General features: G+C 35.5%; 1 protein-coding gene across 9 annotated transcripts in view; it reads left to right on the top strand.

Annotated features, from left to right (window-relative positions):
* The window catches only part of ERC1 (ELKS/RAB6-interacting/CAST family member 1), a 509,468-nt gene that overhangs the window by 239,541 nt on the left and 252,951 nt on the right, over nucleotides 1–16,976 (top strand). For 6 of the 9 annotated variants that reach the window (XM_042945438.1, XM_042945439.1, XM_042945441.1 and 3 more), the window contains one exon: nucleotides 4,816–4,947. The exons of the other annotated variants lie outside the window; for them this stretch is intronic. In XM_042945438.1, the coding sequence (XP_042801372.1) occupies nucleotides 4,816–4,947 (132 nt within the window). The remainder of the gene's footprint in view (nucleotides 1–4,815; nucleotides 4,948–16,976) is intronic. 9 annotated transcript variants of the gene reach the window in all.

The following is a 16,976-nucleotide window of genomic DNA, read 5'->3' as shown; positions in this document are numbered from 1 at the left end:
AGGCGCCATATCGTAATGACACTAAGGCAGCCCTGTGGAGAGGAACAGAGACCCCTTGCCAGTAGGTATCACCAACTTGCCAACCATGTAAATGGAAGCAGAGGACTGAATCCTGACTGACGTATTGACTGTAACCCCATGAGAAACCAGAACTGTTTGGCTAAGCTGTTTTTGAGTTCCGGACCCACAGAAGCTGTGTGAGATTAAAAAAATGTTCACTGTTGTTTTAAGCAGCTATGTTTTGAGGCAACTTATTATATTACAGTAAACAGCTAATACTAGGCACTTTATATCTTAGGTATTAAAGTGATATGCCATATGCTGAATTCTTTTTCCTTTAAATCCATAGTTTGTTTTTCTCTGTTGGCAGAATAGTTAGTGCTATTTGAATTAGGGCTTGGTGCTGTGTCTTACACATATGCTGTTGGGATGTTTAAACTTTTATCTCAAAAATGTTCTTATTAAAATATACCATCATTACCTAATGACTGGAAAAGAATTTCTTTAAAAATATTTCTTAATGTTTTATTTATTTTTGAGAGAAAGAGAGAGAGAGATAGGGTATGAACAGGGGAGGGGCAAAGAGAGAGGGAGATACAGAATCTGAAACAGGCTTCAGGCTCTGAGCTGTCAGAGCCTGACACGGGGCTCGAACTCATGAACCTCAGGATCATGACCTGAGCCGAAGTCGGACGCTTACCCGACTGAGCAACCCAGGCGCCCTGGAAAAGAATTTCTGATAATTTTGACATGCTATACAAATTATTGGCATGAAAAAATTCAACTTTTGAGTAAAAAAACGAGGAAGAGAGTGTCTTAAAATTCGTATATGTTTTTTTCACCATTAGCACTATCTTGCAGTATATTTGCCCAGACTGTTCTCTTTCCATAGTATATAGTTAACCCATATGTTTAGAGTATCCGTACCTGAAATAGTTACCACATTTATAACTATTGCCAGAAATTCTTGTATTTTTACTAATTTATTTGCATTACGTGCTTCTCTTTTAACATATTTTTAAATTTGATATTGTTTTTTTTTTTCTGAACAATACCTATTTATATCATTTACAAAGTGAAATAATGCTACATGGCTGACAGTTGTGATAGCCCTCAACCTCATTCTTGTCTAACCTGGATTCCTGCTCCCCTGAGACAAGTACTTTCACCGTTTTGGTTGTTTCTTCTGTTTACTTCTCCCTTTCCAAATAACATTCTTATATTGTTGTTTTCTTATTTTCCTTATTTGGACATTAGTTACCTACTGACTTCTTACCATGAATGATAAGGAATTAGCCTTTTAATGCAAGTTATCACACACACTTCCCTCCTTCCATCTCGTAGTTTATTAAGTTTTACCTTATTATGTCTCAGGCACGTAGTATATTATGATTACATTTCCTTTAGTTTACCTTTAGTTTTTCCTGTTGATAACAACAGCTTTCGGTTTTTAAATTTGTTTTATTATGTATTTGTATACATATCACCAGTTTATTCCCAAATTCCTTTCTCCTACTCTAACATTCCTTTCATTATTGGTACTATTGTAGAATACATCAGCCCTTATTTATTAACCTGGTAATCTATTCATCCACCGTTTTTTCTTGGAAACACCGTTCCGTGAGTATCTATCCTCTCCTCCAAATTGTAATTATTCTCTAAGCTTGTCATTACCTCTAGGTTCCCTTCACCACTCATTTGTGGTAGACTCCTTTTTTTCTGGATCCCATGTCTTCCTCTTTGTATGTTTACTTCTTAAGTTTGTTGGAGCACATTCCTACTAACTTTCTGAGAGAGTTTGTGGTATGAAGTAAATTCTTCCCTTACATTTGAATGATAGTTCGGATATAGAATTTTAGATCGGAAAGCATCTTTCCTTCAGAGTTTTGAAGGTATTACTTCAGTGGTCTTCGAGTTCCCTAATGTGTTTCCAATAAAAAATTCCAGTACCTTCCAGTTTTTTATTCTTTGTGGGTGATCATTTTTGGTCTTTCCAAACTTTTAAAAATCTTTTCTCTAGTATTCTAAACTTAAAAAAAAAAAGAGAGAGAATACCCATATTATGGTCTAAGTGTAGAAAATGTCACTGAAAGTGTAACAACAAGAACAGATAATTATAAATATGATCTGTCAGTGTGTTTAGGTGTGCCAGTGTGCCAGTATTTGTAGAACTGAAAGATTCTATTCATTTTTGGCATTTAGATACTTTATTAAATGAAACAGATTCATTTTATTTTATTAAATGAAAATTTATTAATATTTATTAAAAATTCATTAATGTTTTATTAAATGAAACAGTTTCAAGGTGTGTAATTCAGTACAAAGGAAACTTCCTTGGTTTACCTTATCAGACATCTATTAAGATTCTGAAAATAAAGCTGGAGCCAAATTTTACTCACTAGACGGATTAAGTAGTTATGGACTTTATTGGTGTTGGTTTTGAAGGTGATGAGGGTATTTGGTGTCTTCATTCTTCTGTTACTACCCTGGTTTATTACAGCTTCCTTAGAGCAAATGGTTCCATACTTAGTTTTACATTGATCTTAGATAGTATAAGTTATGTAATTTTTCGTATTTCATGAATATTGTTTAATAGTTTTCTTCTTTTTATTTATGGTGTTTCTTGGCTTTTGTTCTTTGTCCTTATTATGGACACAGATTTTGAGCAAGGCTTTGTTTACCACAAAGTCCAGAAAACTTTTAGAAAAAAATTTTTTTTCTTAAGTTTATTTTGAGAGAGAGAGAGAGAGGGAATCTCAAGCATGCTCCACACTGTCAGCACAGAGCGCAATGTGTGGCTTTAACTCACAAATCTTGAGATCATGACCTGAGCCGAAACCAAGAGTCAGATGCTTAACCGACTGAGCCACCCAGGTGCCCCCTCTGGAAAACTTTGCTTAAATAAATGGCCTGGTGCACTGAGCTCATATGGTAGACTGATTTTCTTACTGGTTTTGATGAAACTTTCAGTATGAAAACCTGTACTGATTATCTGCATTATGATAAATTATTAAGTAAACTCTCTCTAAAAAAGTTTTACTGATAAAACTGCAAAGCTGCAGTCCATGCAGAAATGCAGATAAGCCTGTTTGTTTGAAATAGGTTCTGGGAAGTTCTTTGGGATAATTTAGATTAGAATAACAGAAGCCTCTCAGGAGATCTTCAAAAGACAGCTTAAGAGTGAAGAAAATAACTGACCGGACAAAAACAATTCTGAGTTATTCACAACCAGTTGATAATGGGAAACATTAGTGATTCTTTTTGCTTACAATTTGTAATTCAAAATCCCATTTGAGAGGACTGAACTCACTGATCTGTCTCTTTCTACATAATCCTTCTGTTACATTTCATTTTCTTTGAATTGAAACTACCTTGGCCTTTGTTTTTACTGGCATCATTTCATTTCCCCTGGCGTTGTTTTAGGAACCTTCAGCTGAAGCTTCAACGGTTTTAGAAGCTGCACTCTGCTACTCATGGCAAGCCACCTGGAAGCATTAAGATTTCAAGAAAGCATTTTTTGATAGAGCTAAACTGTCCTGTACAAGGCAGAACCTTACTTACAGGACCAAATCAGGGTATTTTATAACATTTTCTACTAGAAGAATGAACACTTAAAAAAAAGGGGGGGGGAACATGGCATGCATTACTGAAATGTGAATATTCTTTTTTTTAAAGATGCTATTCTTTTAGTGCTGGAAGAAAAATCTGACTAACCTTTGACAGATTTCAAGTTCTGGATTTTTGAAGACAAAGTTGTTAGGAAGGACTTTCTGTGCCTTGCACTTATAAAAGTGAACTACAATCTAATTAAGTGAGAGTTGCACAAAAAAAAGACAAAATCCTTTCATATCTTTTACTGATGGCAAGTATTCTGAAAGTTGGAGAATGTTTTAGTAACTCTTGTTCTTGTGTTTTTAATTTAATTGTATTAATAAAAGGCAGCACTTTATTTTTAATCTTTTGGTTCTAGAAGAATTTAAAGAGGAAATGCTTATAATCTGATGAATCTAATTCTTAATATTGCTTGGCCTTTGCTTCATTTATCCTTCTTATTTTAAGATCTTTCCTTTATTACATGTTCTTAAAGTCCTATAGGATTTTGTCTTTCTGATAGAAATCCATATTTACCTTCCCAAGAGTTAATTTTTCAGCTTATTTAGAATATCAATGCTAGTGGGAATTGGTTGGCTAATGAAATTACTCATCCTTAGCCAGATCACTTATATCCAGTTATCATATTTAGTTTTCTCATATGAAATTAAGAGAAAACTTTGCTGTCTTTAAATCATTAGGAAACATCACTTTCATTTCTTTTTTTCTAAATTAGTTTGCTAATGAGTGTCTATATGAAGAATATAATCTGAAGAATCACGCTGTTTATCTAACTTTTTCATCTAGGCTGAACTTTTCAGGGAGAGAGAATGTTTTCGTATTGTGTCTTACTACTTAGGCTTCATCAAAGCTGGCTTAAAGCCCAGTTTAGAGAGTAGTTCAAAAACAGCTTTGTGTTTTTAAGTAATCAAGCCCTTGCTGTGTGTGCTGCTTAACACAGTTTTGTTCTCTGTGTTACAGAGAACAAATCCATCACAAGTTTCTCTTGCTTAACTAACTTGATGCTTTGCTCTTAATAATATTCTTCAACCTCCTATTAGACTTCTTTTCTTCCCTTGTTCTTTCCTCTGTGAAGATATCTTTCTGGCTTGGATTTATTTCTGAAGGGAAGAATATTTAATAAGCAAATAACCTTTCTTGATAAATAGGCTCTCTTGGGTTAACTAATTAGTCTACTTCACCTGGTCTTCCATCGTTTTCCAGGACAGTCTCCGTAAGAAGGATGACAGGATTGAAGAGCTGGAAGAAGCACTAAGAGAAAGTGTACAGATAACTGCAGAGCGAGAAATGGTGCTAGCACAAGAGGAGTCAGCCAGGACCAGTGCTGAAAAACAGGTCTGCAATTTTATACAGTTACTGGCAATGCTGCTGGTTAAACAAAAGGTAAAACCCAACCAGTATAGTTTAGGCAAACTCTACATATGTTTATAGGGTTTCAGAAGCACTTCATCAGGTACAAGTATTTGGACCTAAATAAGAATTGAAATTCTTATGTTTGCATAAGACTTGGCTCATGTTAATTGACTTATGATGTTAAAAATCTCTGCATTCATAATTTGGGACTTATTTCACAAAAATTATGTAGTATATGCTCATGTATCTGTTGAGATGAAATGGAGCTTGTCTGTGTATTGCAAGGCTGGTCACAATCCTGCTTTTAAATTGAATGGGAAAACACAAACAGATCTGAGTTAAAATGTTAATTTTAAATAGCAGATAGTTTATTTATACCCTGCCTTGTTCAAGAGAGCAGTTAAAGTTATAACAAGTTAAGGTGAATAGCAAGTATGAAGGACATAGATATCATGACACTTGAGACTAACCAATCAGTATGTCTCAACCCTGAGGTGACTTATTAAAGAGTTCTACTGTTGCTGTGTGTGGTGTTTGCTTTATATATTTTTCTACATCTTTTAGATCCTGTGCAGTGGCTTTTATCTTTTTTGTTAGGAGGAATAACTAAAGATGGGAAATGTGAATGGAAAAATGGTTTTAACAAGTGAAGTCTCTAAGATCAGTTTCCATTTTGAGAATATGAATAGAGATTTTGAATCTTCCTTACACAGAGATCGTGGCATTTAATTTTTTTAGTTATTGTTTCCTTTCCATTTCTTTGTTGGAGAAATATGGTAAAAAGAGTTCATTGAGAGAGTAACCTGAATCTTTTGGGAACCCCCATGATGAGACCACCAGTGGTCTTGTGAGTTAAGGTATACTGTTGCATAACAAGGAAGAAGGTGCATTCTGAAAGCAGGCATGGTGTAGTGTGCGCCTTAAGGAGGTCCTTTCTTAACTGTTAGTATGAGGGTATGTTTTCTTTAATGTTAAGTGTAGAAAGACAAACTGATATTTATTAGCAGAGATTGAACTTTTCATGTCTTTCAGTGCCTTGTTCCTACATAAATGCCTTGTCCACTTGTAATTTGAGTATTTCCTCGTGTACAGTTAAGTAGAGCTTGGGTAGTGGAGAGCTTCAGAGAAGGGATGGTGACAGTCATTGTTCCAGGGTGAAGAGGTGTTTTCTTTTATTGATTTTACCTTTTGTACATTCTTACCTTCATTTTCAAAATGACCCCATTTTTTCTTTCTGTGAAGATTTTTTTCTGTTTAGGAATCATTATATAATGACAAGTCTTACATACTGGGAATCATAGAAATGTTGACAATTAATAATACATCCTGTCATTATAGCATGTAAACTGGTATGTGTTTTTAAAACGTATTATTGTGTGAACCTAGTTATAATTTGCTTTTTAGGGGGTAGATTTATTTACAAATTTATGTGTTTGTGTATTGTTTATAATAGACTTATTTTAGATCAGTTTCTTTTTTTAGTTCACAAAAAAGTTGAGCAGAAAGTTCATGGAATTCCCATATATTCCTTCCTCCACCTCAGTTTTCCCTAGTGTTAACATTGGTGTGACAGATTTATTAAAATTGATGAGCCAGTGTTGATACATTATTAACTAGTCCATAGCTTACATTTTGGATCGCTCTTCATCTTGTTCACTTCTCTGGGTTTTGCCAAATGTATAATATCATGTATTCCCCATTACAGTATCATGCAGAATAGTTTCACTGCCCTAAATGTCCCCTGTGCTCCACTTATTCATCCTTCCTCCACCTCTGTAATCCTTGGTCTTTTTCCTGTCTCTCTAGTTTTTCCTCTTCCAAAATGTCGATACAGTTGGAAACACAGTTTGTAGCCTTTTCACACTGGCTTCTTTCATTTAGCCTCTGCATTTAAGGTTCTTCTGTGTCTTTTTGTGGCCTGATAGCTCATTTTGTTTTACTTCTGAATAATATTCCATTGTATTGACATGCTACAATTTGTTTATTCCTTTACCTACTGAAGAACATCTAGATTACTTCCAGTGTTTGGCAATTATGAATAAAGCTTCTATAAACATTGTGTGTAGGTTTTTTTATGGACATAAATTATCAACTCAATTAGGTAAACACCTGGGAATTGCTGGATTGTATGGTAAGATTATATTTAACTTTGTGAGAAACTGTGAAACTGTCTTCCAAAGTGGCTATATATAATTTGCTTTTAATTGCATGCTTTTTTCTTTCTCTCCTCCCTGTTTATCTTTTTCTTCTTTTCTACCATGCTGCTACTCATTGCCTATCTGAAGCTATTGAGTAAAATATTGCATGAGACCAGTCATTTGAGCTCTCAGTGGTTTAAAGTATGAAGAAGCCTCTTTTATGTTTGTATTTCTGAGGCTATATAATCTTAATCCACTGTCCCCTCCTGCTGTCATCTTCTGTTCTTTTATTTTTATCTTTTTCTGTCTTTCAGCTCTGCTGTTAATTTTACTTATATGTATTAATTGTATACACCAGGGTAATCTAGAAATATTCATTTGAAACATCTTAAATGGGTAAAGCTTTTTTTTTTTTCGTTTTTTTTTTTTTGGCTAGGGACATTTCTGTCTCTTAAATTTAGCCTCTGAGAAGAAATAACACCCTCTAATAGAAGGAGAATATCTGCATTTCTTGATTTCTTAAAGTGCAGAGTAAAATTGGGAACAGTCTCTCTTACTAAAATAAAATACAGAGCTTTTTAAAGTTTGAGAGGCAAAAAAGGGTCAAGGGAAAACATTTCTTCTTACAGGATCCCATTACAGTTTCTTTATTCCCAATACATGCTGTTCCATATTGAGCCTATGCCCCCAAATATAAAGATACATAATGATATAAAAATATAAAATATAAATGATATAAAAATATAAAACATAAATATAAAAATATAATGATCCAGTGAAGGAAGATGTCCTATAACCTGTGTTGGCAAATGGAGAAGTGAAAGTGAATATAATCCCATGGAGGGAAACCCAAGGGCTCCTTTTACTTTTGCTTTGTGCTTTTCCACATGGATTTTCTTTTTCTGAAACTTCTCTCTGCTCAAGTTTTAGCAGGTTTTGTGTTTTGTTGAATATGAGAATCCATTTTCCTAAAATGAGAATAGAATAATTTTGGCTGTCTTAAGTCTCGTAATTGTGAGGAGGTAGGGAGCAATTTCTTTAGTTCAGCAGTGCTGCTGTAAGGTTAAATTTTTGAAATGCTTTTTTTTTTTTAACTTGAAAAGAATACTTTAAATATCTTCACTAAGATTATTTTTTTAAGAAGTCTTTTACAACTACATTGCTAACCAAGGATTTAAAAAACCCCTCTAACGTAACACATTTTCTTGTGGCTCAGTAGGCTGGATTTATATGTTCCTAAAGTGCATTTTTTAATGTTTTGAGGGATAAAGATATATCCTCTCAATATAACTAACATTTACACGAGTTCTGACTTTTGTTTTAAAATCTCATTTTTAATAGTGGTATTCATTTTTTAAATTGCCATTTTGATATTATTTGGCTTGTATGTTAAGTTTAAATTTTTGACCCAGAAGATCATAAGGTTATACCTGTGATTTGTATGCAGGTACTTATAGATTAATGAGCATTTTTTGGGATTACATCTTAAAAATTTTTTCCCAGGTATTATGCATTCCAGTAATTAAAAGCATTTGAACAACAAAAAATGGCACTCTTGATTAAACTGCATTTTACAGCCTACCTTGGGCCAGCTTGGTTTTTACTCTGGAGCTCACAGTTGTACTATCCACCTTCTTCCTTCAACATGCAAGTTCTTTTCCTTTCCTGCCAGCTAGACAGGCAGGTGGGAAAGACAGGCTTTTGGCCTTCCCTGTCAGAAGTTCTTGATTCTTTATTGTGAAGATGGGCAGTATAGTCATTTAAACTTGATCCAGTTTCTTTGCATTTTGCAAAGGTAAATAGCTAAAAAAAAAAAAGTAAAATAAGAAGGCAGTGCTTATGGAATGTACATTGCATATTGGTGACAAATGCTTGCTTCATTATGATTCGCTTGCTTCTCCTGTTCCATTGTTTCTTTTGAAGGCAGTGGATTTTTTCTTGTGTTTCTATCTTCTTCAATTTTGACTTAATCAAATTTCTTATCCTCAGTCATGTCTGGTTTGTCAGACACAGTTGTGGAGGAAGTGGAGCAAGGCACATGAGTGAGTGGGGCCCAGTCTGCAACTGGCAACTGTCAAGTGTCCCATCTCTTTTTTTATTCTTAAAGATATATTAAATTCCCTATTGGTTGCAGATCTATCCAATCAGTTACACAGCATTTATCACCATGATACCCAAATACTTTTTCAAACAGAACAGTTGCCACTACTGAAGCATCACTAGTAACTGGGTAGCCTATAGAAGATGATGTATGCTAATCAAACTATCATTGTACTCTTCAATCTTTTCCATTGCCTTCTTAACTTTTAGCTATTCCCAGAGTTGACAGTTTATTCTTTGGTCATATAAACATAGTCTTGTACTGATCTGAATATTTATAGTAAGTTATATTTCTCATTTTTTAAATTAAGTGGCAGTAATGCTCAGAAAATAAAATAATGACCCTTTTACTTATGCTGCCCTTTCTACAAACTTTTATTGAATACCTTGTAGTTTTCCAGACTCTACAGTAAGCACTGGAAATAAAAAGGTAATAGAAATAGCCTCTGTCTCAAGAAGTTCATAGTTTGTTTGGAAAGACTGAAGAATGAACCTATAATTATGGTTCAGTTTGGTAAGTGCCGTGGTAGTGATCTGAATAAGAAGAGGAGGGACAGGCATACAATCCAGATTGGAGAGATCTATAGAAACCTTCCTGGAGGAGATGGCCAATTCATGAGCTGAGTCTTAAAAAGAAAGAACTAAGCAAAAAAGATGTGGAAGGATATTCACCATATTCCATGCAGAGGGATCAGCATATGTGAAAACTGGAAGCATCCAGGAAACTTTAAATAGTGGTTAGTAGCTATAATTTAGGATAAATATGTATGGCATGATCTATGGGAGGGAGAACTATGGGAGGGATAGGGAGGTGCCTGCAATCTGATCATGCTTAAGCAAATTTAGTCTCATGTTCTACTCCAGCATTTCATTTTATGTTCAAGGCAGTGGAGAACTATTGAAGGAATTTAAGCAGATAATATTTTTTCATGGGTTTGCTTGCTCATTCATTCATTCATTCATTCAACAGATCAACAGATCTTTATTGAGTATCCAGTGGTGCTGTGGTAGTCTGGGGTGATATATTGTGATGAATACAGCAGCTGTGGTCTCTCCCCTAAGAGAGCTTATAGTCTGCAGAGAGATACAGATCCTAAACCAAAAAAAAAGTTTTTTTTTTAAGTTACAATTTGTCAGAAGGTCTGTAAAGAATAGGAACAGGTTTTCTGTAATAGGCAATAATCTGGTGAATTTGGAAGGGTTATTTTTGATTGAATGCTCAGGGAGCATTCTCTGAGAAAGTAACATTTAACCTGGGTCTTTTTTTTTTTTTTTTTTTAAGGCGGTGGGGAGAGGGAGCAAGTAAGCAAGGGACAGAGAGAGAGAGAGAAAGAGAAGGGCAGGGTTTACCCCAATGTAGGACTTGAACTTATGAACCATGAGATCGTGACCTGAACCGAAGTCAGATACTTAACCTGGGGTGCCACCCAGACACCCTAATCTGTGTCTTGAAGGGTAAGAAGCCTGCCATGTGAATAGTGGGGAGAAATCAGTGTTGTGACAGCAGGAAGGTGAAAAGAACTAGACATGTGTGAGGACAACTGGTATGACTAAGGGGTGGGAGCAGTGTAAGGTGTGCAGGGTCTTATGTAAGGGGTGGCCAGAAGTCAGGGTTATTTTTTTTAGAATGGTGGAAGCAGTTAAACAGGTTTAATCAGTGCATGGCATTCTTTGATTTGTGGGGTTTTTTAAAAGAAATTTTTTAAGTTTATTTATTGAGAGAGAGAGCGCTTGTGCGAGTGGGAGAGGGGCAGAGAGGGAAAGAGAGAATCCCAAGCAGGCTCCACGATGTCAGTGCACAGCCCGATGTGAGTCTTGAACCTATGAACTGTGAGATCGTGATCTGAGCCAAAATCAAGAGTCGGACACTTAACCAGCTGAGCAACCCAGGTGCCGCTGATTTGTGTTTTTAAAAGGTCATCAGACTGCTGGTTGGAAAATGGATTCAATAAGGCTGAGTGGACGTAAGAAGATCAGATGAGTTGTTAGAGTAGCCTGGGCCAGAGGTCTTCAAACTGAGGTGCACATAGACTTGGAGATGGCATGAACATTTTCCAAAAAGGAGCACGGGCACAGGTCTTCAGCTTCTAAACATACTGTTCCTTCAAATTGATCTAAGATGTGTAGATTCTCTTTTTTCACTTCTCTTTTCAGTGTGCATCCCTCACTTTACAATAGGCACACCTCTCCTGAATCTTAGTATTTTATATTCCTCTAGGAGGAAGAAACCCTCTGGAACAGTAACAAATGGATAATTCCAAATATTAGTGTTAAGAAGATGGATCAGAAAAGTCAGGGGGCGCCTGGGTGGCTCAGCCGGTTAAGTGTCCAGCTTCAGCTCAGGTCATGATCTCACCATTCATGAGTTTGAGCCCCACGTCGGGCTCTGTGCTGACAGCTCAGAGCCTGGAGCCTGCTTTGGATTCTGTGTCTCCCTCTTTCTCTGCCCCTCCCCTGCTCATGCTCTGCCTCTCTCTCTCTCTCTCAAAATTAAATAAACATTAAAAAAAAAACCCTCAGATTGTTTATAATTCTTTGTTTCCAATAAAATTGAAGGATAACCTAATTAAGTTGCCAGCTGATAATTATAAATAATTTTTAATGATGGGCTAATATGTGATTTGGGGCATATAATTCTGAAGGAGTGCAAAATTTTGAGATATTGCTATAACAAAAAGCTCTTTCCATTCCTATTTACTTATTTATATAAAGGTTTCTTAGTGCTTACACCTATGGAAATGAAACATACAATAGAATTGGTACTGAATCCTAGGTCTTTTTTCCAATAAGAAATATTTATCAAGGAATATCTAATAAAAGTTTCATTAATTTCATTAAGATAAATGTTTAGTGATAAGATACATTTTTAATAAAATTTTACTTTTTATGTTTAATATTTTTTCAAAATATAAAATATGTATGTTAGTTTCTATTGATTCTGTGTTATAGTAATTATAATGATAACTCAATTTGAAATAATTTACTAATAGAGTTATGACCACAGGAGATTTTATAAGTAAGAAATTTAAATTTATGTATATATCTTTGGTGCAGAAGTACGAGACAGGATCTATACAAACAGTCTAGCATAAAATAAATTATGTCAGTATAAAATTTTAGGAAGAAATGGAACAGAAACATAAGGTCAGAGAGGAAAAAGGAACATAAAAACTTTTAATTAATTAAGAACAGTTTGTCTTTATAGTTAGTTTTTAAATAGATAAAAGTAGATATCAAGTCTCCATAATATTTACATTTAATTGGATACTTTCTTGAAAAAGAGTGATGCTTCATTTTTTAAAAATAAAATTTAAATACCTAAGAAAGCAGGGCAACTGGGAGGCTCAGTTGGTTAAGCGTCCAAATCTTGATTTTGGCTCAGGTCATGATCTTATGGTTCATGGGTTCGAGTCCCTTGTGGGGCTCTGCGCTGACAGTGAGGAGCCTGCTTGGGATTCTCTTTCTCCCTCTCTCTGCCCCTCCCGCTTGCATGACACATGAGCATGCTCGCTCTCTCTCTCTCAAAAATAAATACACATTAAAAAAAAAATTCCTAAGAAATCACATTCTTTGCAACTCTTTAAACTTATGTTAAAAAAATAGATACCAGGTTAAAAGCATAGTTAATATAAACATTTAGTGGGTGTACAAGCAAAATCATGTAGGCTTCTGGTTTAGGCAAGAAGTTGTAAATTAGGTAACAGGTGAGTAAGTTACATAGTGGCAGTGGGGATGGAGAAAAGTGGATGGATTTAGAATGTCTTTTGGAAATAGAGCTAAATAAAAGACTAATAGAGCTAAATAAAATTGCATGTGTGGGTAAGGATGAAGGAGAGAATAAAGATGATTCTCTGATTTCTGGCTAGACAGCTGGGCAGATGTAGTTCCATTTTCTGAGAGGAGAAAGCCTGAGGGAAAAACTTGTTTGAGGATAAAAACCAAGAAATTATGCTAAAGAAATGATAGCTACATTAGTATAAGTAATAAAATTGTTACCATATCAGATTTATGATCAGCCCACTTTTCTCTTTTGAGGTCCAAACTAATGAAGTAGACAGTTGTATACATGTCTGCTTCATACCTTTTTTCATATAATTCATTGACTTCTCAACCTGAAACCATCCAAATCCAGAATTCTTGATTCCTTGCCTCAAACCGGTTTTTCCCTCAGGCTTTTTCAACTCATGTGACAAAACACTCTTATTCTATGAAGTTGAAATTAGTCATGGTGAGTGTTAGGAGAAGCAAGTCTGAGAAAGGCAGAAGTGATAGGTTAGGTACATAGATTGTACACTCTGGTTCTGTAGTTAAAAGCTACTCCAGAACTTTAGAGAAGTTGTACTACATACAAGAAAGTGGGTTCTGGGTTAGAATTCTTGGTTGGAATTATGCTTCCATCACTTAAAAATGGTAATTGTAGGCAAGTTACTTTTTTTGTTTGTTTGTTTTTAATGTTTATTTACTTTTGAGAGAGTAGAGAAGGGGCAGAGAGAGAGGGGAGCAGAGGATCTAAAGCAGGCTCTGTGCTGACAGCAGAGAGCCCGATATGGGGCTTGAACTCACCAACTGTGAGATCATAACCTGAGCCAAAGTTGGAGGCTCGACCGACTGTGCCACCCAAGTGCCCCCAGGCAAGTTATTTGTGTTGGTTCCCTGAGCTGTCAAAGATACTAAATATATCTGCCACACTAAAGAGAGGTGGTATGTATAAAGCACTTAAAGTTGGCATATAGTAAGCACCCAGTGAACATTAGCTACGACTGAAGCTTCTGTTGTTACTACCATGACTCTTGATAGCTCTAAAGGAAGGCTTAAGGCCCCAGAGAAACTTAGTATCTACAGACCCACCTGGTCGATTCAGTACTGGTGATAACATGCTTTTTATTAAAAGTTCCCATTTCCATATATCAAGTTTTAATCCTTGTGACGTTAAGTCACAAGTTTTAATCCATTGCTCAGCCTAAAATGTGTAATATCTGTATCACCTGGGAATGCCATAGCCAACTAGTAAGTCAGTCAACAAGGTATCGTTCTTGTCACTGGGTTATTCATCCTCTGAGAGTCTGTCTTAGGTTAATTCAGGATCTTAGTCTTTATTTTCCAATTTTCTTTTAGGCTCTCCTCGTAAAAATAATTTTAGTGATTTTAGTTAACGGCTACAAATATGTACTGTGGAATTGAATCCTAATGCTATCTTTCAGTTTTACAAAGTCATTTATTACTCTATGCTTTCCTTTAGGAAGGAACGTAGGGAAGGAAAGAAAAATAACACTCTCATTAGCACGATTTAAAACAAAATGTGGATTTGAGAACATTATGCTTGGAGCTTATTTCTAGAAGTAAGAAGATACAGAAAATTTAAGATTAAAGAAAATTGTGTTTGATCCTCATAATCTTGAATTGGAAATATCTGTTTAATATTCATGTCTTTTTTCTCTTAAACACTTAGATGCATATGCACACACATTTCCTGTGTACTGAAAGTACCTAAAAAAGTTGATTATTTCAGTTGCAGTGTACCCTCTCTGGTGCTCAGATGTGGTATCTAAATACCATTCCCTATTAAAAAGATTTGAATTCCAAACAGAAGTTACTTTTTTTTTCTTTTGATATAAAGTGAATTCTAGGAATATACATTTTTATTCTTAAGTGCTTATTTGTTACCAAAGTCTCTGGTAGTCTTTATACCAGCACTATCCAGCAGAACTTTGAGCAAGTGGAAATGTTTTATATCTCTCCTGTTCAGTATGGCAACTCCTAGCCACACGTTTCTGTTGAATGCTTAAAATGTGGCTAGAGTCCCTGAAGAACCAATTTGTTTTAACATTTATTTTTGACAGAGAGGGAGCATGAGCAGGGGAGGGGCAGAGAGAGAGGGGGACAGAGGATCCTAAGCTGGCTCTGCACTGATAGCAGTGAGCCTGATACAGGGCTTGAACTCACAAACCATGAGATCATGACCTGAGCCAAAGTTGAACACTCAAACAACAGAGCCACCCGGGAGCCCCAAGAACCAAATTTTTACATTTATTTAATTTCAATTAAATTTAAATGGCCACATCTAGCTAGTGGCTACTGTATTGGATGGCTGAACTCCATAGTGTGTTGGATGGATAGATACTTCCATATAAACATGTGTACTTAGAAACTACCATTTAATTTTTCCTCCTGAGCCTGACAGAGTTTTGTAGTACTGATAATGTAGAAGGACAAGCACTGATGTAGTTGATCCTTTTTTAATTTTCATTTTTGGGAAAACATCTGTAGTCTAAAAACCTGTTTGTCAAAAGTAATTATTCCTTTAAGAAATAATGGTGAAATAATCCTTTAGATTAGTAAAGGACTAGGTCACTTTCAAAGTGATACCCTAATTGTGTGTGTGTGTGCATGTGTGTGTATTACCCCGTGTTCGTATAATACTAGACACTTCAATTTATAGCATGTGTGATGGAATTAGTATAGGAAAAAGGAGTAGAAAGGTTATAGAAGTGAGAAAGAGGTGTTTGTCCATAGAGAGAATATGCCAGCCCAGCATGAATAGTTTAATGGCCTCCAAGATACCATTTAGTCCATTACGCTGTTATACATTCTATTAATGCTAATTGAGAGTTTACTGTGTGTTAGAAACTGAAAATACATTAGTGAACCAAAAAAATATGGTCCCTTTCCCCCTGGTGTTTATATGTTATGGAGATTAATCACATGATCACAGGCATAAACTTACTCTTTGAGATTGTGATATAGCCAAATAAAAGTATAGTATTATAAAAAGTATAACAAGGGGAACTTATTTAGAATAAATGGTCAGGGAAGGCATCTCTAAGACACTGGTATTTAAATTGACACATGAAAAGTCAATAGGAATTAGATTCAAAACGTCAAGAAATTTACTTCAGTGGAAACCACTTGTGTGGACACCTTAATAATGGTAAGAGCATGGTATAGTCATGCTATAGAGCAAAAAGAGAACCACCAGTTAGTGGAGAATAATTGAGTAGAAGTGAGTTGGTGGCTGAGTGGGTAGGTAGATGAGTGAGTGAGCAAATGAAGGAGTAAGAGAACAGATCCTATGACATGAAACTGCAGAGGTAGGCAGAAACCAGATTATGTAGGATGGTCACATCAGTGATTTCAGGTTTTATCTTAATCATAATGGTTAACCTTTAAATCATTTTAAGCAGAAGAATGATGAAAATCCATTTTATAGTTTGAAAAGATTATTCTGGTAACTATATGAAAAATGGATAGGGAAAAAATAAATAAGGGTAGAAGGGGGAATACCTGTTAGGAAGATACTGCATAATCCAGGAACATAGTAGGGTGTTGGCAGTGAAAATGGAGAGATTTATTTGGAGGCAGATGCAGTAAGATTTGCTGACGTTTTGTATGTGGACGATGAAGGAGAAGGAAGTGGCAGGGCTGATGCCCGTGTTGTCTGCCATGAAAGCTAAGTTGATGGTGGTGGTGTTTATTGAACTATGGGGAAAGCTGGAGGAGTTTAGTGTAGGGATTCAACTATGTGTATGTTAAATTTGAGATACCTGTGCCCTGTTTCCCATAAAGTTGTCCAGTAGGGAGTTGGATACATGGCTTTAGCTTAGAAGTGTGCTATGAGCTAAAAACTATAAACCGGTCACTCTCAAATACACGTAAATTGAGGAGGTACCTCTTTACTCTCTATTATTACTAGAAAATGTGACACAGTGAAAGTACATAGCATTTTACTCTTAATATAATTACAAGGCTTGATATATTGACATTTACTGCTTACCT

The sequence above is a fragment of the Panthera leo genome, chromosome B4 (genome assembly GCF_018350215.1).
Source record: "Panthera leo isolate Ple1 chromosome B4, P.leo_Ple1_pat1.1, whole genome shotgun sequence".
In the NCBI taxonomy this organism is placed as follows: domain Eukaryota; kingdom Metazoa; phylum Chordata; class Mammalia; order Carnivora; family Felidae; genus Panthera; species Panthera leo.
The sequence above is the reverse complement of the archived record's forward strand: the minus strand, read 5'-3'. Positions and strand labels throughout refer to the sequence as shown.